This window comes from Rhinatrema bivittatum, chromosome 5 (genome assembly GCF_901001135.1).
Source record: "Rhinatrema bivittatum chromosome 5, aRhiBiv1.1, whole genome shotgun sequence".
Lineage (NCBI taxonomy): Eukaryota > Metazoa > Chordata > Amphibia > Gymnophiona > Rhinatrematidae > Rhinatrema > Rhinatrema bivittatum.
In genome coordinates, this window is record NC_042619.1 from 13,702,880 (window position 1) to 13,723,845 (window position 20,966).

General features: G+C 54.4%; 1 protein-coding gene across 1 annotated transcript in view; it reads left to right on the forward strand.

Moving 5' to 3' along the window:
- The window catches only part of INPPL1 (inositol polyphosphate phosphatase like 1), a 175,076-nt gene that overhangs the window by 65,852 nt on the left and 88,258 nt on the right, over positions 1-20,966 (forward strand). The window contains 6 exon segments of the mRNA XM_029601865.1: positions 1,529-1,619; positions 3,477-3,566; positions 12,355-12,453; positions 15,336-15,486; positions 16,911-17,017; positions 18,011-18,113. Coding sequence (XP_029457725.1) covers positions 1,529-1,619; positions 3,477-3,566; positions 12,355-12,453; positions 15,336-15,486; positions 16,911-17,017; positions 18,011-18,113 — 641 coding nt within the window.

A 20,966-nucleotide genomic window follows, 5' to 3' on the forward strand; every position in this document is an offset into this window, starting at 1 on the left:
GTGTGTGTGTGCGTGTGTGTGTCTGTCTCTGTGTGTGTGTGTGTGTGTCTCTGTCTGTTATGTGTGTGTGTGTCTCTGTCTGTTATATGTGTGTGTGTGTGTGTGTGTCTGTGTGTGTGTCTGTGTGTGTGTCTCTGTGTGTGTGTCTGTGCGTGTGTGTGTGTGTCTGTCTCTGTGTGTGTGTCTGTGTGTGTGTGTCTCTATGTGTGCGTGTGTGTGTGTGTGTGTCTCTATGTGTGCGTGTGTGTGTGTCTCTGTCTCTATGTCTGTGTGTGTGTCTCTGTCTCTATGCGTGTGTGTCTCTGCGTGTGTGTGTGTCTCTGTCTCTGTGTGTGTCTGTGTGTGTGTGTGCGTGTATCTCTGTGTGTGTCTCTGTCTCTGTGTGTGTGTGTGTGTGTGTCTCTGTCTCTGTGTGTGTCTGTGTGTGTGTGTGTGTCTCTGTCTCTGTGTGTGTCTGTGTGTGTGTGTGTGTGTGCGTGTATCTCTGTGTGTGTCTCTGTCTCTATGTGTGTGTGTGTGTCTGTGTGTGTGTCTCTGTCTCTGTGTGTGTGTCTGTCTCTGTGTGTGTGTGTGCGTGTGTGTGCCTGTCTCTGTGTGTGTGTGCGTGTGTGTGTCTGTCTCTGTGTGTGTGTGTGTGCGTGTGTGTGTCTGCTCTGTGTGTGTGTGTGTGTCTCTGTCTGTTATGTGTGTGTGTGTCTCTGTCTGTTATATGTGTGTGTGTGTGTGTCTGTGTGTGTGTCTGTCTCTGTGTGTCTGTCTCTGTGTGTGTGTCTGTGTGTGTGCGTGTGTGTGTGTGTGTGTCTCTATGTGTGTGTGTGTGTGTGTCTCTGTCTCTATGTGTGCGTGTGTGTGTGTCTCTGTCTCTATGTCTGCGTGTGTGTCTCTGTCTCTATGCGTGTGTGTGTGTCTCTGTCTCTGTGTGTGTGTGTCTCTGTCTCTGTGTGTGTCTGTGTGTGTGTGTGTGTGTGCGTGTATCTCTGTGTGTGTCTCTGTCTCTGTGTGTGTCTGTGTGTGTGTCTCTGTGTCTGTGTCTGTGTGTGTGTGTCTCTGTCTCTGTGTGTGTCTGTGTGTGTGTGTGTGTGTGTGTTCACAGGCCTCGCCTTTCTCTGAATCCGCGTAGGGGTGAGGAGCGTGTGCATGTGGAGAGGGCACGCGGTACTGAGGCTCATGTTGCTGTTACGTCTCTCTCCCCGCCCTGCCTGTTACTGCCTGAAGCCAGCGTTTGCATGCGGGCGACTGCACGAGCAGTAAAGTTCAGAGGTGATGTCTCATCTTGAGCACTTGGGTGACAGAGCTGGATCCCTGGATACTCCCCGCTCCCCCTCACTTCTGTACTCTCTGTCTGACCTTCAGCAGGTTCCTCCACCTCCTCCTCGTGCTGGGACTTAGATTGCAAGGTCACTGGGGGGGAGAGAGACTGTGGCAGTGCGACCTGGCAGTGCAGGGCTCTGCTGCTGACCGCCTGCGAACGGTTTCTGAACGTTGCTGTTGGTTTCTCTGCGGACCTGATGATTGTTTGATCTTGCAGGGAAATGGACAAAGTGCTTTCCGGCCTGGAGATTTTATCGAAGGTCTTCGATCAGCAGAGCTCTCCCACGGTGTCCAAAATCCTGCAGCAGGTATGAAAGGGGGGGGTTGTGCCAGGGGGGCTAAGCCTGTTGGGAATGAAGTAACTGCTCAGGTGATGAACTCGGGGCAAGGATGAGGCCCTCGCAAGCTGCTGGCCCTTAGATACGCCATGCGTGGCAGTCCGGAGGGGCAAGGGCCTTCGCGGAGCGACTGTGACTCTCCCCCCGCCGCATGCCAGTCACGGGCCACTTCCCATCTATTATAGTCCCCAATCTCCGTCAAACCGTGACCGATGCGGGTTACAGCTGTGCATCCCTAACATGTACACACAATAAAGCATATGAAGCCCATCTCGCGCATACGTAACGCTTGGAAGAAATGCAAGCCAAGAGCTGCTGACCCTCCTGAGGCCTCCTGCCGCAAACATCCCCGTGCACCCGGGGGCCACAGGTCCAACTCCCTGCAAGCTTGAAGCAGCCTCGACCCTCCTGAGGCCTCCTGCCGCAAACATCCCCGAGCACCCGGGGGCCACAGGTCCTACTCCCTGCAAGCTTGAAGCAGCCTCGACCCTCCTGAGGCCTCCTGCCGCAAACATCTCCGTGCACCCGGGGGCCACAGGTCCTACTCCCTGCAAGCTTGAAGCAGCCTCGACCCTCCTGAGGCCTCCTGCCGCAAACATCCCCGTGCACCCGGGGGCCACAGGTCCTACTCCCTGCAAGCTTGAAGCAGCCTCGACCCTCCTGAGGCCTCCTGCCGCAAACATCCCCGTGCACCCGGGGCCACAGGTCCTACTCCCTGCAAGCTTGAAGCAGCCTCGACCCTCCTGAGGCCTCCTGCCGCAAACATCTCCGTGCACCCGGGGGCCACAGGTCCTACTCCCTGCAAGCTTGAAGCAGCCTCGACCCTCCTGAGGCCTCCTGCCGCAAACATCCCTGAGCCCCCGGGGGCCACAGGTCCAACTCCCTGCAAGCTTGAAGCAGCCTCGACCCTCCTGAGGCCTCCTGCCGCAAACATCCCTGAGCCCCCGGGGGCCACAGGTCCAACTCCCTGCAAGCTTGAAGCAGCCTCTCCCCAGGGAACTGCAGCGAGCCTGGGTCACCGTGGACTGGAACCACTGTTCAGGTTCGGGTATAAAACGTGCCCTGTGAGCACTGATGTGTAACAAGCTTGCTTGTATAACGATTGATGTGTAAGGGGTAGGTCAGGTGGAGACAGACCGTGCCCACGGTGCTGACCCCCCTCTTCCCTTCTCACCCACGGTTCATTACCGAGTCGCCTCTCGCTTTAAACATTGCCAGGTGTCCCCTGCAGTGTCTTTTTTTTTTTTTTTGTGGCTGGCAAATTGCGTCGAGTGCGCGTCGCGGAGGGATTCTTGAGTTTTACCCGCTCGCCTCCCACCCCCACGGTGAGGCTAGCAGACGTTTGGCCCAGCGGTGCCGGCATGGGAGAGCTGTGGCCGGCGGCGGCAGCAGCAGCGGGTGCTGTAAAGGTGTCACAGCAGCGACGCCGTGGGTGTCCCGTGCTGGGCTGGAGATGCGGCCGCGTGGCTGCTGATGGCGACGCCGTGGGTGTCTTGTGGTCGACTGAAAGGGGGACTCTGCAGTGGTGTCGTTCGTGTGACGGCGATGCTCCAGATGTTGCGCGACAGCAGGCTGGCGGCCTGTGCAGTGCCGAGGCAGCACTGTCAAAAGCTGGTCTGTTCACCAACAGGAAGCGTTTGCCAACGACGGGTCCGTTCCTTGCCAGAGACCCACTATATAGTAACCCACCGAGGACACCCAAGTACCCTAAATGCGCTGCCTCAAAAAAAAAAAAAAAAAAAGCAATTTCATATCAGTTTGAGATTTAGAATTTCTTTTCAGGTTTTTAAAAATGTGCTTTTTTTTTTTATTTTAATTGTTTTGCAGTCTACGAGCCAGCAGGGAGAGCAGGAGCTGGAGAACTTGGTTCTGAAGCTGTCTGTGCTGAAGGATTTCCTGTCCAGCATCGAGAAAAAGGTGAGAGATCCTCCTCAGCGCCGGGGAGGTGGAGGGCTAGGCAGAGACAGAAGTCTGCGCCGGGGAGGTGGAGGGCTAGGCAGAGACAGAAGTCTGCGCCGGGGAGGTGGAGGGCTAGGCAGAGCCAGAAGTCTGCGCCGGGGAGGTGGAGGGCTAGGCAGAGACAGAAGTCTGCGCCGGGGAGGTGGAGGGCTAGGCAGAGCCAGAAGTCTGCGCCGAGGAGGTGGAGGGCTAGGCAGAGCCAGAAGTCTGCGCCGGGGAGGTGGAGGGCTAGGCAGAGCCAGAAGTCTGCGCCAGGGAGGTGGAGGGCTAGGCAGAGCCAGAAGTCTGCGCCGGGGAGGTGGAGGGCTAGGCAGAGCCAGAAGTCTGCGCCGGGGAGGTGGAGGGCTAGGCAGAGACAGAAGTCTGCGGCGGGGAGGTGGAGGGCTAGGCAGAGCCAGAAGTCTGCGCCAGGGAGGTGGAGGGCTAGGCAGAGACAGAAGTCTGCGCCGGGGAGGTGGAGGGCTAGGCAGAGCCAGAAGTCTGCGCCGAGGAGGTGGAGGGCTAGGCAGAGCCAGAAGTCTGCGCCGGGGAGGTGGAGGGCTAGGCAGAGCCAGAAGTCTGCGCCGGGGAGGTGGAGGGCTAGGCAGAGCCAGAAGTCTGCGCCGGGGAGGTGGAGGGCTAGGCAGAGACAGAAGTCTGCGCCGTGGAGGTGGAGGGCTAGGCAGAGCCAGAAGTCTGCGCCGGGGAGGTGGAGGGCTAGGCAGAGCCAGAAGTCTGCGCCGGGGAGGTGGAGGGCTAGGCAGAGCCAGAAGTCTGCGCCAGGGAGGTGGAGGGCTAGGCAGAGACAGACGTCTGCATGAAGCGGGACCGGTGCCAGGGGGATGTGCCAGCAAAGCCGCCAGGCAGACTCAGCCCCTTCTCTCTGCCCCATTCTGCCTTTTCCTCTCTCCAAACTGAGTCCTTCCCCCTACTGTGTTTTTTGGGTTTTTTTTAAACCTTTGGGGCCGATGTAATAAAACCCGCTGTAACGCCGGAGTCAAACTTGAGTGCGGGTGGGGGGGGGGGGGGGGCAAATTTGAGCAGGAGTTAGAAAATCCTCGCTAAGTGAAAAAAACGAGGTAAAACCCGAGTTAACCAGAAGATCTGCACTAATGCAGGAAGGTGCTTTAAAAAAGAAATAAGCGCTGGAAGCTGGAAGGAGTGTGACCCAAATGACCGTGCATGCGAGATTGGCGCTGGTCATCCCAGCCTGGGCACCGTCTCACACGCAAGGCCATTTGGGCAAGGCATGGAAAGTGAAACCAAAGGGTAAGCTCTCTGGGGAGGGCACCTACAGGCATGAAGGATGCACAGCACCAAAGTGCATACTCTTCTGCTGTAGGTGCCCTCCCCAGAGAGCTTACCCTTTGGTTTCACTTTCCATGCCTTGCCCAAATGGCCTGGCGTGTGAGACGGTGCCCAGGTTGGGATGAGCCGCGCCAGTCTTACTTGCAAGGCTATTTTGGTCAGAACCCTTCCAGCTTCAAGCGCTTAACAATACACAGGAGTAAGCAGGTTAACTCCTTGGCCTGAGGCGGAGTTACGGTTAACTCGCATTTCTGGCGGCCATGGTGGTCTGTTGCTGTGCCCGTGTGGCAGGGCCTGGCTGTTTCTACCACACGGGGCACTGCCATGCTATGACTTTGCCCAGCAGAAATGTGAGCTTCCTGAACATAGCCAGACCAGTCCAGACCAGTGGGTTTTGCATCCCTACCAGCAGATGGAGGCAGAGAACACAAACCTTTGAGGCCCTGCTACATAAGGGAATCTCCCTGAGGTTTTAGGCACCTTTTGAGGGCCCATCCCTCGGGTGGAGCCGGGTGACCAGGGGGGTTGGATACCCCTGACTGGGCTTCCTCTGCGGTGCACCGGAGGGTCCGATAGCCAGGGGATCTGGCTCCCTCCACCCTCCGAGGCTCCCCTCTTGGCCACCACTGATCCTGTTCAGGAAAGTATCTAGTCAATTTTTCTTTATTAAAAAAACAAACCCCCCCCCAGTAATTAATAATAAGGTCCCGAGTTCTGCGGGAAGCACTGTCTTCATTTGTCTGTGTTGGGCCTGAACAGCAGTGGCTGTTGCCCAGGACTGAGGCGTTGTCTTTGGTGGCGCCGACAGCTCAGGGCTCCAGGTATGTGCAGCAATGGCTTAGGCTCGGGGGGGGGGGGGGGGGCGGTCCTCTCCCGCTGTGCGCCCATTCTTCCCTCGCTGTCCTTTCTCTCATAGACTGGCCGATCGGCGCCCGGGTCTTGGGTGAGCACGCCGGCTCACCCAAGATCGGCTCACCCGTGATCGGGGCTTGTCTGTGACCTAGTGGGGGCTGTGGCACGTGGCGCCCGCCAATGGCGCCTAAGCACAAAATGGCCGCATTCGATGGAGGCCCCCCCACCCAAGGCTGGAGGGGGTTGATTCGGGGGATTTCTCCCCAGAATTTATTCTCCTCCTTAATGAGGCCTACCTCGCCAGGAGAGATTCTGGGAGAAATCAGGCTGCTGTGCAGCCCCCTCGGATAAAAAGCTCAGGGTGACTTCACAGGTGGCTAGTGATGTCCTGCAGAGTCTGGGGTTGCATCGAGCAGAAGCTTCCGGCACTCCCAGGGGTGGGGAGGACCCTCTCGATTTTGATGGAACAGATCCGGATGCGACACCAGCCCCTGATGTGGATGACTCCAAGGACGACCCTGACCCAGATGAATTTCCGGTGTCTGAGGGGAATGACCCATGGGTGGTGCGCTTATTCAAGTGGGAGGAGCTAAGGCCTATGATTCCTCAGGTCTTGGAAGAGTTAGGCATGAAGGTTGCTAAGGAGGAGTCTGATAATGAGGGAGTCAGTCCAGTTCTGGATGGCCTTCGAGGGCCCATAAGTGCCTTTCCTTTGCCGAAGAAGATTCGGAAGCTGGTGGGCTAGGAGTAGGATTTTCCGGAAGCGGGTCTGAAGGTGGGCAGAGCGATGACTAAGCTTTATCCCTTGATGGAGGAAGCCCTTGACCTGCTGAAGATTCCAAAAGTGGACATGGCTGTTTTGGCTGTTACCAAGAAGATGACTATTCTGATGGTGGGGACGGGGGCAGCCACCTTGAAGGACATTCAGGACCACAAGCTGGAGGTGCAGCTCAAACGGATGCTTGAGGTCGTCGAGTGCTGTTGTGCACCAGTCTGACGCAGAGGGCCTGTCTGTGTTGGGTGCAGAAGGCTCCTGAGCGTGCGACAGCAGAAGCAGGGATCGCCTATGTAGCAGATGTGCTGTATGACTTGGTTCATACGTCGGCTCCCAGCATGATCTCGTCAGTGGCAGCTCGTAGGCTCCTATGGCTGCGTAATTGGTTGGCGAACATATGGTCCAAGATTCAACTCTGCAATCTTCCGTTCAAGGGGAAGCTTTTGTTCGGAAAGGACTTGGATCAGTTGATGAAGGTGTTGGGGGAGTTGAAGGGGAACAGGTTGCTGGAGAGCAGGAAGCCTGCTAGGAAGGTGTTTCCAGCTCAAGCCCGTTTTCGGGATTCTTGCAGGTTTCGGTCCGGCAAGACCTCTTCTGGCTCCGTGGCAAAGCAAGGCATTGGACGTCAGCAGTCCTTTCATGGAGCCCACAAGCCAGTCAGAGATGGATCAAGCCAGGGTTCTGGTGGTGGAAAGTCAGCCCAGTGAAGCCAGGGGTCCCTACTCCCTCGTAGAAGCTGTGGGAGGCAGATTGTTCACGTTTTACGAGGCGTGGGAAAGGATTACCTCGGACTGCTGGGTGCTGGAGGAAATTTGCAATGGCTGTGCTCTAAGAGTTTTCATGCCCGGTAATGGAGGCCTTTGTGGAGTCTCGTGTGGTCTCTTGCAGCAAGCGGGAGGCTGTGCGACCTTGAAGTGATTGTTCCCGTCCCGTTATCAGAGCAGGGACAGGGGAAGTATTCCGTGTAATTCATGGTGCCCAAAATGGAGGGCTCTTTTCGGTCCATTCTCTACTTACAGAAGGTGATCCAGTCCCTTTGGGTCCCGCGTTTTCACATGGAGATACCTCGCTCCATAGTGGCGGCGGTGCGCAATGAAGTGTTCTTGGCCTCCCTGGATCTCACAGAAGCGTAATGCACATTTCCATCCGGAGAGACCATCAGAGGTTTCTTCGCTTCATGGTGTTAGGCCAGCATTTTCATTTCCACGGCACCATGCACGTTCACCAAAGTGATGGTTGTGGTTGTGGCGGCCCTTCGTAAGGAAGAAGGAAGGAATTTTGGTTCTTCGTATCTGGACGATTGGCTGATTTGAGCAAAATCCAAGGAGGAGTGCGAAAGGTCTCTCCAGAGGGTGATGTGCATCTTGCAGTCTCTTGGTTGGGTCATAAATGTGCAAGAGAGTCACTTGGAGCTGACCCAGTCCTTGGTGTCCCTGGGAGGTCTGTTCGACACTCGGCAGGGCAGGTTCTTCCTGGCAGTGGACTGGGTGGTGAAATTGCAGTCCCAGGTGAAGCGGCTCTTTTGGTTGACGGTCCTCATGAACAGGTTCTGGGGTCCATGGCTTCCACATTGGATTTGGATCCCTGGGCTTTTGCGCACATGAGACCAAGCATGCTCTGTTGTCCAGGTGGAGTCCTCTGTCAGAGGAGTATCAGTGTCCTTTGCCTCTGTATTGAGGATCCAGGTCCAGTCTTGTCTCAGTCTAGAGAAGGGGATGGCCCTGGAGCCACTGGACGTGGGTGGTGGTGTCCATGGACACAAGTCTCTCTGGTTGGGGGCAGTTTGCTCGGGCCGGTCGGCATAAGGTCTTTGGCTTCCAGGAGATCGTCTGGAGACAAGGGTAGTGCACCGAGCCCTGGAGGTTTTCCTGCCCCTAGGGGGGGCAGATGGTCCGGGTATTCTCAGACAACGCGGTGGCATACATTAATCAGCAGGGCGGTACGAGGAGCCCTGCCGCGGCTCTGGAAGCTCGGAGCTTGTTTGCTTGGGCGGAGCGCCATCTCGCAGGTCTGGCTGCATCGCACGTAGTGGGAGTAGACAACGTGCAGGCGGATTTCCTCAGCAGACAACAGCTGGATCCAGCGGAGTGGGAGTTGCCCCCCCGAGGGGTGGAATTACATCTGCGCCAGGTGGGGAGTTCCCCAGTTGGATTTGATGGCGACCCGAGCCAAATCAAAGACGGAAAGATTTTTCAGTTGTTGTGAAAGGAGCCCAGTTCGGCGGATCTCGATGTTCTGGTGCGTCCCTGGCCGACAGGAATCTTTCTGTACGTGTTTCTCCCATGACCCCCTTATCGGGCGGGTCCTCAGGCGCATAGAAGCGCACCCGGGGAGTGTGGTCTGGTGGCATCGGAGTGGCCTTGACGACCGTGGTTCACAGATCTGGTGCAGCTCGCGGAAGAAGGTCCCCCTCAGACTAACACATCTTCCAGGGTTACTGCGGCGGTGCTCCACATTCTCGGATCGGGAGGGTCTCTTCTGCCTCGCGGCCTGAGCGAGTCATCTCCACGCTTCTGCAGGCTAGGGGACCGTATGTTAGGGTCTGGCAGGCTTTTGAAGTGTAGTGTCTTCAGCTTCGGCTGGACCCCCTGGCGGTGAATGTTTTTTTTGCATATTTTGGAATTTCTTGCAGCACAGTTTATCCGAGGGGTTAGTGTACAACTCGCTGCGTGTGCAGGTGGCAGCTTTGGGAGCGCTGAAGGGCAAGCGTCATGGTGGGACTCTTGCTGCTCATCCGGATGTAACCAGGCTTCTCAAAGGTGGGTAAAGCATTTGCGCCCTCTGGTGGTACGTAAGACTTGTCCGGATTGGAGTCTAAACCTGGTTCTTCGCATCCTGTGCGGAGCCCCTTTTCAGCTGCTGGGGAGAGAGTGACCCTGAAGGATTTGATGCTGAAGGCGGTGTTTTTTGGTGGCTATTTGTCCGGCTAGGAGGATTTCGGCGCTTCGCGCTCTCTCTTGTCTCCTCCTTCCATGTCAATCAGACGCTGGAGCTGCCGGGGGTTTCCGGAGTGCACGAGAGAGATTCCCCTCGGGATAGGGAGTTGCATCTTTTGGATGTGCGGCGGATCCTTTTACGTTTTCTCTGACTCCATCTGCTGGTAGGGAGGCATAAACCCCACCGGCCTGGACTGATCTGTGATATTACAGGAGCGAAAATTAGCAGGTAAGAACCAATTTTCCTTTACGCCGCCTCTGACCAAAGGAGGAGTCTCATTTCCAGCCTAAGCTCTCTGGGGATTACGCCTGCAGCTGCCCTGGAGCGGGCAGGCACCTTCAGCTGAATAGGATGCATTTTTGGTGTTCTGCATCCTGAGTTTGGCACGGTGTGCACCTGAAGGTGCCATCCCCAGAGAGCTCGAGTCTCAGGTTGCGTACCTCACTGGGCACAGCAATAGAAAACATTTGGCCACTAGAGAGATGAGTTTATTCCACCTCAGACCCAGGAGATAAATTTCCAGTGCAAGCTCGCCGAGGCAGGCACCAGTCACGGGTTTTATTTGTTTTTTCTGAATAGCTGGATAGCCTTGAATGAGAGAAGGTGCCCACAAGTTGAGATGCACAGCACCAGTCTCACCTGCAGTGCCATTTTTAGCAAGGGGTGGCAAGTAAAAGCAAAGCATAAGCTCTCTGGGGCAGGCACCTACAGCTGAAAAGAATGCACTGTGCATCTGAGTTTGCACCTGCGTCCTGTTCAGCTGCAGGTTCCCCCCCCCCCCCCCCCAGAGAGTTTATGATTTGTTAAGCTCTTGGTGCCTGCCCCAGAGAGCTTATGCTTTTGATTTTTCTTGCCATTCCTTGCCAAATTGGCCTTGGATACAACAATTTTCTCTCTGGACTGGACATTTACAGCCAGCTGAGCAAAGCGTAAGCTCCCTGGGATGGGCACCCGCGGTTAAACCGTATGCCAGAACTGGGACGCACAGCATCGGTGTGCTGTTCAGCTGTAAGTGCCTGCCCCCAAGAGCTTACACTGGAAACAAAACTCCTGGTTCGTGGTGGAGTAAACTCACATTTCTGGTGGCCAAAGTTATTCTATTGCTGTGCCCAGGGTGGCAGAAGCAGCCAGACCCCACCACCCTGGGCACAGCAATAGAATAACATGGCCACTAGATGTGTGAGTTAAAGTTTTACTGCTGCTCTGACCCAGGAGTTACATTCTCAGCGTTTTAAGAAAACGTGCTTTAAGCTCTCTGCCCTTTAATGCAAATCCCTGCATCGCTGGGGAGTAGCGAATGCATGAACCCGCGCTAATTTTAATGCTAGATTTTTATTCCCGGTTTACATACCAGAGTTAATTTACTGCAGAAAACTGCGCACTAAAACAGGCGTAAAACCCTGCACTGACGTTAGCGCGACTTGTTACAAAGGCACCCGTATTTCTTAAATAGGCAGCACGTTTCATACGGGGCCGACGCGGTACGGCAGCGTAAGAAAAAGTGCGGCTGTGCCGGGCGCCCGCGCTTTTTGACGCGCGCACATTTTGGTTCACAAGCCGCTCCATTCAGTATTCAAATTAGACGCAAATCCAAGCGGCGGCAAACGAGCATCCAAAGCGCGCCTATGAAGCGGTAGGCGTTTGCAATGCATTTTACTGTATAGAGCGGAGAGAGCATCCATACCTGTCATATTTGAAATGTCATTCCACCAGGTAAGTGGATGGCTCTTTTCTACAGACCCCGCATGGACACCGGGGCCGCTGCCCTGAGCATCCGGACGTCCTTGTTCGGAGGCCACCCCCCAAACTTCCACGTCCGGGCGTCTGTGAAGGTCGGGGCCTCCGAGCATGGACGCCCGGAAAGAGGGGAACGCCGACTTCCAACGTCCATGGCCGCTGCCTCGAGCGCGCGTCCAGACGTCCAAGGTCGGGGCTTCCGTTCGTGGAGGTTCCTGCCTCTATCCGGGCGTCCATGATCGGAGACCCCGCTGCCTTCCAACATCCATGGCCGCTACCTTGAGTGCCCAGCCAGACGCTCAAGGCAGCCGGCTGTCCAACCGAATGAAAAAGGTCGTCAGAGCCAATATATGCACGCTGTCCACGACGCTGTCCGGTCCGAAGCTGACTGAACACCACACTAACGCCAGGGTCAGAACCGCGCAACCGCGGCCGCCCTTTACTGTATCGGCCCGATAGTTGGGTACAGTTCCCACCTGAGGAACACAGAATAAAGTCGAGCAGAAGAGGACAATAGAAGCCATTTCCACCCACCTCTAAAACTGTTGCCTCTCATTGCTCTCTTGCCCCTCGCTGTCGCCATCTTCCCCCTCCTCTCCCCAGCCTGCCTCCTTCCCTCTGCTGTCGCTCCTCTTGTGATGGCCTTCCCTCTCCTCTCCTCTCCGGGCAGCAGGCCCACCTCAGCATGTGCCGCCCTTGCTCTTCCTGTGGAGATGCCGTGTCTAGTTCAGGCTTGTTACAGTGGGCATGGGTGGGTGGGGAGGGGGGAGTGAAGTCGGGGGCATCATCCACCTCAGGGATTCCACGGACGGCAGGCACCAGATATTCGCAGGTAAAGAGCTGGCCCATAAACCCCCAGGGTATGGAGGCCACCTTGTCCATTCGTCTTCTTTGGTGCCCTCCAACCTCCTTCCTGTGAAAGCTCTTTTGAGGAACCTGGGGTCCAGGCAAGTGGTAAGAGAGCTCTCAACTATTAAATTTAAAGGCTCAGATTCAAATCCCACTCGGTCCGGTCCTGTCCGCGTTCCTAGCCCCCTCCGCTTCCTCCTCCCTCCTCCCTGTGCCCGCGTTTGGATGGCGTTTGCGGCAGTGACCTCTTCAGCATGTGATCGTTCGTGTACTGCACTGACTGACGCCGTTCTGCCCTCTTCTTTCTAGGCTCTTAAAGCACTTCGGGACATGAGTACTACGGCCCAGTCCGCTCCTTCACAGCCTTCGATACGCAAGGCCAAGAATATTCCTGTGCAGGCCTTCGAGGTAAAGCTCCTGCCATTGGGGGGGAGAGGGAGGCTGAGGGGCATCTCGTGTGCACGCCTTTGAGGTAAAATGCCTGCCCCTGTGGATGGGAGGAGGGTGAGGCTGAGGGCAATGCTATACAACAAGCCTTTGAGTTAAGGCTTCTGTCCATGGTGGTGGGGGAGGCTGAAGAGTACCCCGTGTACAGACCTTTGATGTAAGACACCTGTTCCTTTGAGGTGAGAGGGAGGGAGGCCGAGTGTTGCCCCAGTGCAGGCCCTCAAGGTAAGTAGGCTGAGATAGGGTTGGCGCCAGGCTCCTTGTCATAAGAGACAAGCTAAACCAGCTCTGGTGTTTCCCTGTGGCCTGCATAGAGTTAAGAAAAAGCCAGGACTGGATCAGCCTGTTCTTTCTGACATGGAGCCAGGTGGCAACCCTAGATGGAGGGCATTCCTGTGTAAGCCATCCAGGTCAGGAACTTCCCCCCAGGAGTGCGGGGAGGGAATTCAGGACAACCTTGGGCAGATCTGCGAGGTAAATGGGTCTTGGACTTGGAGCCAGGGCTGGTGGAAAGTTTGTCAGTCTCAGATGAATTACAAATCTGCTGCCTCCACTCTTCCCGCTGCTCTTCCCTCCCCGAAAATCACAGATTCCTGTTCATACCAAGATCAGTCCAGACAAGTGGGAGAGGTTGAGGGTTCCATGGTTTGTTTATTTTCCCTGCTGGGGAAATTTTTTGTGTGAGGCAAGGTCTGTTCCCATGTCGCTCGGGCCACCACGACATGCCACGTGCCGCTTGGGCTTCCGTAATCACGTGGCTCAGGGTAGCCACGTGATGCGGCCTACTTTAGTGTCTGCGCGCTCGGCCGCGTTGTGTTTCGTGCCCGCGTGGCTGATGGCACCTAAACTGCGCGTGGCGGCTTTCAGGGCCTGCAGGCTCTGGTCGGCCCAATTTAATTCCCGCTCCTTCTGCACTGGCTTTGCGTTGGGTGAGGAGAGTTCCTCTATAAGAGGTTCAAAGGACAGGAGGGCCTCCCGAATGCGCCTTGAGGTCTGTTGGAATTGAGCGACCCTTACAAATATAGGCCGAGCAAATGGTCTCTTTCAACTATCGAGATTTCGTTGCCTTAGAAGCTTTCTCTCCTTTCTTTGTTCCACCAAATAACACAAAGAGATGGTCCGATCATCAAAAGCTATGCGTGACCTTCAAATAACACAACAGAGTGCAATGCACATCCAGGAGATGAAGATCTCTATCCTGCGGAGAATCCCTAGACTACTCCAGAAACGCTGGCAGTTCAACTGTCTGATTCACACGAAAAGAAGAAACCACTTTCGTCAAGAAAGAGGGAACCGTAAGAACGTCACCCTGTCATCAGCAATATGCAAAAAAGGATCCCAACAAGACAGAGCCTGAAGCTCCGAGATCCTCCTGGCTGAACAATTAGAAACCAGAAAAACTGTCTTCAAAGAAGCTCGTCTTAAAGGCTCAAAAGGCCAGAGACAGAGAACCTGCAAACTAAGTGGAGGTTCCAATCCGGACACACTTTCCGAGTCGGAGGCCGCAAATGTTTAACCACCATCAGGAAGCGAACTACATTGGGATGAGTGGTCAAATACCTTCCCCGCATTTTGCCCCCAAGACAACACAAGGCTGAAACCTGGTTGCGGAGCGAATTGTAGGCTAAACCCTCAATCAAGCCACGCTGCAGAAAGGAGAGAATGTGAGGGACTCCCACCGACAGAGGGTCCAGCCGCTGTTGAAAACACCAGGACTCAATACCTTCCAGTCCCTGACATATGCCACAGACGTAGAAGGCCCCTAGCCTGGAGCAGAGTGGAAGTTACTGGTTCCGAATATCCCTTCAGGCGCAACTGCCGCTTTCACAAGCCAAGCTGCGAGATAAAAGCGATTCTCCCAGTCCAAAAATATGGGTCCTTGTTGCAGCAATCCCAGCAGGTGAGCCAACCAAAGAGGCTCGTCTATCACCAGATACACCAGATCCGTGAACCGTGGTTGTCATGGCCACTCAGGCGCCACCAGCACCACTGTCTCTGGGTGTGTCTCTTGCACCGTAAAACTCAACTGATGAGTGGCCTAGGAGGAAACACATACTGAAGAACCCCCGACGCTACGGACACACCAGAGCATCCAGCCTTACCGAACCGCACTCCCTTCTGCAACTGAAAAATCTTATCGTCTTTGTGTTGGCCCATTTTGCCATGAGGTCCAACTGAGGAAATTCCCACCTGGCACAAATGCGAACCCAGGCTTCTGGAGACAATTCCCACTCCCCAGGAAGTGGGAATTTGTCGGGCTGACCAGAGCCCGCAGGCCCTGCCAGCCACTATGCGCGGTTTAGGCGCCGTCAGCCTCGTGGGCACGAAACCCAGCACGGCCCGAGCACGCCAACACTAAAGGTGGCTGCCCTGCTGAGCCGCGCGATTTCGTTGGCGCGCAGCAGGTCGTGGTGGACCGAGCGACATGGGAACAGACCTTGCTTCACTCAGAAAATTTCTCCACCAGGGAAAACAAACCACAGAACTCCTCTACCTCTCCCACTTGTCTGGATTCATCTGTGGTGTTACAGGAACGAAAATTAGCAGGTAAGAACCAATTTTCATCTCCAACACACCCTTGCTAGTTTGGACCTGGAGGTTGGGGGGGGGGGGGGAGTTTGGAGTGATGACCATAGGAAATTCATTGCTGATTACTTCTACCAAGGAAAGTCCCCCGTCAGATTATTTTTCTGCAGCACTGCCAAGTAAGCGGAGCACTGTGCTGCAAGAGAAGTTCATTTTCCCTGCGGAGTATAGCCCCAGTGCCAATGTAACGATGCCCAGGGTGCCAGGCTTGTGATCAATGTTCCTGCTCTCTCGGTGTCCCATGGCGCCCCCCGCAGGTGAAGCTCGATGTGAACCTGGCCGACCTGACCAAGATCGGGAAGTCGCAGAAGTACACGCTGAGCGTGGACGTGGAGGGTGGGAAGCTGGTGGTGATGAAGAAACAGAGAGACACCCAGGAGGACTGGAACACCTTCACCCACGACAAGAGTAGGAGCGTATTATCATTTCTTTTTAGGATTTATTGATTTTATTTTATTTTACTCTTAAGGGTGCAGTCTGTTCCCTCCGACCTCTGTCTGTGTAAATTTCCTTGCAACAAAAGGTTACGTGTTCAAGTTCTGCGATATCAGAAAAAACGGCTGTAAATTAAAATTAATGCCCTCTCTACGAGTCTTCCAAAATACATCCAGGTCTTTGTCAGCTGCACACATGTAGGTGTGAGATTCTTTGCATCAAGGTGAAATTCGGCTCCAGGGACATCACTCCAGGAATTATATCAAAACTGTCTTCCTTTGACTTAAAAAAGGTGATCTCTGAGGGATGAAATTCTGACTGCTTGCTCTGCCAGCTCCAGACTCGCACCCCTCCCTTTCTGTTCCCTCTCAGGACAGGAAGTGGGGAGGGGACAAAAGGCATGGAGAGAATGGCTTGTCTCTTGTCTGTTTCTGCTTCAGCCTTGCCTGTCTCCTCCTGTCCTGTGCAAGCTGCTTGGGAGGGTAATGGCTATTGAAAGAAGCAGAGAGGTTAGTGGCAGGGAGCTGAGACAGAAGGCTGTTGAATAATCCCTGCATGCACTGTAGCTTCCTGCAAATAATTAAATTAGCATGGGGAGCTTCAAATTTGTTGATTGTGTGGAAGGTTGTAAATTGTGTGACAACAGGATAATTGTGTTTGGTTTTTTTTTACCCATGGGGGCCACAGAATCAGGAGCCTGGAGGTACTGGTTATAGACATTTCCTCCTTTCTGTATTCTGGTCCCATGGGTTATAGGCCTCGCCTACTCTCTCTGTACCAGTCCCATGTGTTATAGGGGCCTCTTCCTTTCTCTGTCCCCCGTCTATGGGTTACAGGCCTCTCCTCCTCTCTCTCTGTGTCCCCCGTCCATGGGTTACAGGCCTCTCCTCCTCTCTCTCTGTGTCCCCCGTCCATGGCTTACAGGCCTCTCCTCCTCTCTCTCTCTGTCCCCCGTCCATGGCTTACAGGCCTCTCCTCCTCTCTCTGTCCCCCGTCCATGGGTTATAGGATCTCTTCTGTTTATCCCAAGCCCACTGGTCACTGTGCTGACCCTTTTCTGATTTCCTGGTGGTATAAGTGCATTTTAAGGTGTGAGGCACAGGGTGATTTTTGTGTGGCGGGAACAGCTGTTACATAGTGTGTCATTTTATCTTCTCATTGCTTGGATTAACATGCTTACATTATATTTTGTGTAAGTGGTTTTGTATTATATTTTTTGATAATGCTTGTTTTTAATACCGTTGTATAATGAGTAACTTGTATTGCAGGTTGATTGAACGGATTTTAATCCACATTAACGGGATTTTGGTCTTGAAAGGCGGAATCGAAATCCTGAAATTTTAAAATGAAATTAAACCTGCAGATGTTAAGGTTACTGTGCTTTCCTCCCTCCTCAGTCCGCCAGCTGATCAAGTCGCAGCGGGTGCAGAACAAGCTGGGAATCGTCTTTGAGAAGGAGAAAGACAAGTCTCAGAGGAAGGACTTCATCTTCGCTAGCGCCCGGGCAAGTGTCTGCCGTTCAGTATTAATATCGCCTGCCTTCAAAGGCCGCATCGAGCGCCGCCACATCCTGCCGGGGGGGGGTGGGGGCCGCGTTCCCTAAATAAATCTGTTCCGCTCGCTTAAACGGCTTCTCCTCTGGGCGGGGGAATCTTCCAGGGCCCCTACGGCTTGGGTGCGGCGGTGGGGAAGACTCACGTCCTTCCCTGAACGGGACGACCGCCGACGTTACGGCAGCTGCTGCTGCGCAGTGCGGGCTCTCCCGGCAGTTACAGAAGCCGAGGCAGTAAAGGAGCAGCGTTTGAGGAGCTGGCGCCCGGCTTGCAGGGCCTTCCCCTGGCCGGAGCTCCGTGGTATCGCCTGCATTCTCCTCTTTGAGCCTCCGCGCCACCAGTGGGCTGTGGAGGGTTTTCAGCAGGCCTTCGCTCTCGCCCCCACCCCCCCCGCCACGTGACGGCGTTGCCGTCTCGGTGACTCCAGCGCCGCCTTCTCCCCCTGCTGTCAGTGTTCCCGGAGTTGGGGGAAGCGAGAGCTCCTCCTCCGCATGCTCTCTTGCCTGGTGATGGAGAGATGGAGGGTCCGCACCCAGGCCCCCCCCCCTGCAAGACTGAAGGAGCCCTCCCTCCTCCTGTAAAAGCGGGACTCCCAGCGCAGTGCCCGGCGTCCCTTCACGTAGAGGGAGGTGAAGGCCTGCGAGGAAGCCTCCGTTCCCGCGGAGGACGGGAGCTGACGCGAGGGTCGGGATTGTGCTGACGGAGGCTTAGGATGATGCTGAGGAGAATCCCTGCGGGGAATGGCTCCATTACTCTCCCCTCACGTCGGCGGCCACCGCCACTCCGAAGAGAGTCCCTGTGAGGGAGCAGCATGGCTGTCCCTTTCTTGGGGTGGGAGGGTGGGGGGTCCCGTTCGGGCAGGGAGACGCCGTGAGGCCCTCACTGTGGGCACTTTTTTTGCTTTTAATCTCTTCCTCTCACGTTTCTTTACCTCCCCACCCCAGAAACGGGAGGCGTTCTGCCAGCTGCTGCAGCTGATGAAAAACAAACATTCCAAGCAGGATGAGCCGGACATGATCTCCGTCTTCATCGGCACCTGGAACATGGGTGAGTGGCCCTTCTTAGCCCCCTCGGCTTCTGGCCACTAGCTCTAAAGGGGATGGGGGAGAGAGGGGGGTCCGGTTGTAGACTGCCCGGGGAGGAGGGGAGAGTTGCTTTGGTTTTGGAGTTCCCTGGGGGAGAAGGGGGGAATGAGGGAGCCCTGGATCTAGATTGCCCCAGGAAGAGGTTGTTCCCTGGTTCTGGACTGTCCTAGTGGGGTACCCTGGTTCTGGATTGCCCCAGGAGGGAGGGTGGTGTTCTGGTTCTAGACTGTTCTAGGGGGTGGCCTGCCATTAGAACCCTTCCTGATCCTCTTCAGGGGGCTAATTAGGTTATTAAGCACAGAGTCTGTAGTTGCTGCACAGTAGGTCTGAGTGCCCGCAGAGGCTGCAGGCACTGCTGAATAATGTGTGGTGGTACAGGACACACTCACACTCACACTCACACATACACACTTTACCAAGGGAACATGGAACAGATTTTGAGGTTCCAAAGTTTATATCCCTCTGCAGAATTCCCAGTTGTCTTTTATAGTTTCAACCTTCAGAAACATCCATGCAACCAGCACATTCCTGCGCTCAGTAAAGGAACTGGGATTAGGACTGAGACACAGGGAAATATAGTGACTTGCTTCAGGATCACACAGAGAGTTAGTGGCAGAGCTGGGATTAGAAGGGAAGCACAGGGTGATAAGTGACTTTGCCCAGGGGTGCAGAGAGTCAGTGGAATAGTTGGGAGTAGAACAGAAGCACAGGGGAATAAAGTGACTTTGCACAGGATAGCAGAGAGAGTCAGTGGCAGAGTTTGGATTAGGATTGAGACACAGTGAGATACACTGACTTGCTCCAGGATCACACAGAGAGTCAGTGACAGAGCTGGGATTAGAACTGAGAGATAGGGAGATACACAGATGCCAGATACCACTCCTCCGTGGGCTAGAGTATACCCACTATCTTTCCTGGAAATGAAGGCTATGATGGAATACATCCAAGAGAACCTGGATAAGGGGTTCATCCGATGATCCACCTCTTCAGCTGGGGCTGGATTCTTCTTTGTTACCAAGAAAAATGGGACACTCTGTACCTGTATCAACTACCGGGGTCTCAATGCTATCGCCAAGAAGGATTGCTATCTGAGTTATTTGATCACCTACAAAGGGCTAAAGTCTTTATCAAATTGGATCTATAGGGGGCCTATAACCTGGTTCACATTCGGCCCCATGACAAATGGAAGACCGCCTTTAACACAAGAGATGGGCACTACAATTACCTTATCATGCCTTTTGGTTTGTGTAGTGTCCCAGCGGTCTTTCAAAAGATGATGAACGAGATCTTCTGTGATCTTCTCTATACCAGCATATTGGTGTACCTGGACGATATCCTCTTATTTTCCAAACACTTCCCATCTCATCGCTGTGACAAGTGCCGAGTCCTTCAATGCCTCCGGGATCATCAATTATACGCCAAGCTGGACAAATGCCTTTTTGAGGAAGAAAGCCTTCACTTTCTGGGGTACATTGTTTCCAGTTGAGGCTTCTCCTGGATCTGATCAAACTCAAAGCATCCGTGACTGGCCACAGCCAACTGGCCTGCAGGCTCTACCGAGATTCTTGGGCTTTGCCAATTATTACCAACATTTCATCGCGAATTACTCCTTGCTTGCTGCTCCCCTTCCAGCCCTCACAAGAAAAGGGGCTAATGTCTAGACCTGGCCTCCCAAGGCTGTATCGGCCTTCCAAGACCTGAAGAATGAATTTTTGCAGGAACCCTGTCTACACCATCCACAACCTAAGCGCCCCTTCATCTTAGAGGTAAATGCATCCTTGGTGGGAAAATTTCCATGTTCCTACTTGCAGAAATTCTCTTCTGCGGATCGTAATTATGTAATAGGTGACAAGGAACTCCTCACCATTAAGTTTGCCCTAGAGGAATGGTGCCACTGGCTGGAGGGCACCCAGCATCGGATTACTATCTACACCGTTCATAAGAATCTGGAACACCTTCAGCACGCCTAATGTTTGAATACCCAACGGGCCCGCTGGTCTCTTTTCTTCACTCATTTTGATTTTGAGCTGAGGTACCGTCCAGCGAACAAGAATGCTCAGGCTGATGCGCGCTCTCACTCCTTCCTGCCGAAGGATCTTCCCGAACCACTGCAGCACATCATAAATCCAGCTCAAATCCTCTTGTCCATCTCCTTGACTGTTCCACCAGGGAAAACAGTCATTCCTTGCAGACTCCACGAAAAAGTGTTGAGATGGTCCCATGACTTTCGTGTAGCAGGTCACCCTGGTCGGGCTCGGACTCTCGCTGTCCAGTGCTACTATTGGTGGTCACAGATCCAACACAATGTCTCAGCCTATGAGGATTCTTGGCCCAGCTGTACACAACAGAAACCGTTGGTGGGATGACCCTAGGGGCTGTTACAGCCATTGGCTGCACCCAGGGAACATTGGACTTTGTGGTGGATCTCCCCCTCTTGAATGGCTGCTCTGTTATTTGGGTTGTGATCGACTGTTTCTCAAAAATGGCCCATTTTGTCCCTCTTCCAAGCTTTTCTATGGCACCCGAGCTCGTCTGACTTTTCTCTGTGTGACTTCCGCCTTCATGGGTTACCCTAACTCGTGGTCTCCTATCAAGGCTCCCAATTCACAGCTTGATTCTGGCGATCTCTATGAAAGAAGTTGTAGATCTCTGAACTTTACAACCGCATACCACCCACAGGCCAATGGCCACGCTGAGCGGACCAACCATTCCTTAAAGACCTTCCTCAGGATCTACATCAATGACCAGCAAGATAATTGGGCCTCTCTCTTGCCTTGGGCAGAGTTCGCCCATAACTTCCATGCCTGCATCTCCA